This window comes from Aureococcus anophagefferens (assembly GCF_000186865.1).
Source record: "Aureococcus anophagefferens unplaced genomic scaffold AURANscaffold_1636, whole genome shotgun sequence".
In the NCBI taxonomy this organism is placed as follows: Eukaryota; class Pelagophyceae; order Pelagomonadales; family Pelagomonadaceae; genus Aureococcus; species Aureococcus anophagefferens.
The window spans coordinates 1-1,302 of NW_008706484.1; the positions used below are offsets into that span (position 1 = coordinate 1).

Sequence of the window (1,302 nt, forward strand, 5' to 3'; positions counted from 1 at the left end):
GGCGGTCACTCGCGCCAGCCTGGCACCGACCGCCACGCCGAGAGCACGCCGGGATTGGCGCAAGGCAGTAGCATCCTGAGTCGCCTCATTCAGACGACACTCAACGGACTCTCCGTGGACCGGGGGAGGTTGAGAACGAAGGCACCCGCACCCGACGGGCAGGACGTCCGGCTCGACTAGGCCGATTCAACCTCAGGACCACAAGTGGCTAGCCGAGGGCACCGCCGAAGAGGACACCCGTAGTCAGCGGGACCGAAGAGAGCAAAGACGCCGACGCCGACGGAACCGCACAGAGCGCCACGCTACGAGGAGACGCTGCAGAATGCAGAGAAACGAATGGACACGGGCACATCGAAGCCCGCACACCGAAGCCACCGAGGGCGCCGACCCCACCAGCTCCCTCCGAGACTCACGTCGAAGGCATCCGAACGAAGCGAGCGCGCGCGGCAGCCCCCCGGGCCCATGGGCGACGTCGCGCCGATGGCCAAGCCCTGCAAGTCCTCGCGCTCGGCGCCCCGCTGCCCAATCGACGCGCGCAGCGGGGTGCTCCGCCCCGGGCGCCCACCGGAGCCGACGCGGCGGGCCCCACCACCGGCCGCTGCGCGAAACCACCTCCGCGCACCCCGGAGGACCGCCCCATAAGCTTCGGCGTTATCATGTTGAGTTGTTTTGCATGTTTGTTGACGTTAACCCTGTACTTGAAGCGCTGATCAGAGCTCGAGAGACGCAATGTTGGTTGCTTTACTTTGCAGCCTCGCGGCGCTTTGTGCGTCCGCGTTCCAGGCGCCGCGCGCAGCGACGCTGCCGCGCGTCGCGCGCGCCGCCGCCGCGGACAAGGACGCGGGTGCGTACCGCGAGCTCTACGAGAAGGCGGAGTACGAGCGGCAGCGCGCCGCCAAGGCGGGCAAGCGCTACCAGATCATCGCGAGCCCGGCGACGGAGGCCATGGCGCGCGCCATCGAGGCGTCGCAGCCGGACCGCTTCCACTTCCACGAGAGCTCCTGGGACAAGTTCCCCGACGGCACGGACAAGATCGTCGTCGGCGGGTTCAGCCCGAGGAACCTCATCGCCGGCGAGCACGTGCTCATGCTCTGCTCCTTCCACGACAACGACGTGACGCTCTCCCAGTTCCAGGTCATGGTCATGCTGCTCCAGGGCTTCATCAAGTCGCTGACCATCGTGCTCCCCTTCTACCCGACGGGGACCATGGAGCGCGTCGTCCTCGAGGGCGAGGTCGCGACGGCGAACACGTACGCGCAGCTCTTCTCGGCGCTGCCGTCCTGCGGGTCGCCGACGCGCTGG

At 68.0% G+C, this 1,302-nt stretch overlaps 1 protein-coding gene across 1 annotated transcript; it reads left to right on the forward strand.

Annotated features, from left to right (window-relative positions):
• Positions 1–729: 729 nt before the first annotated feature.
• AURANDRAFT_69390 (hypothetical protein) lies at positions 730–1,286 on the forward strand (the record flags this gene model as incomplete). Its single annotated transcript, XM_009045158.1, has 1 exon — positions 730–1,286. A coding segment is annotated over one exon (557 nt), but the record flags the coding sequence as incomplete, so codon positions are not given.
• Positions 1,287–1,302: the final 16 nt, after the last annotated feature.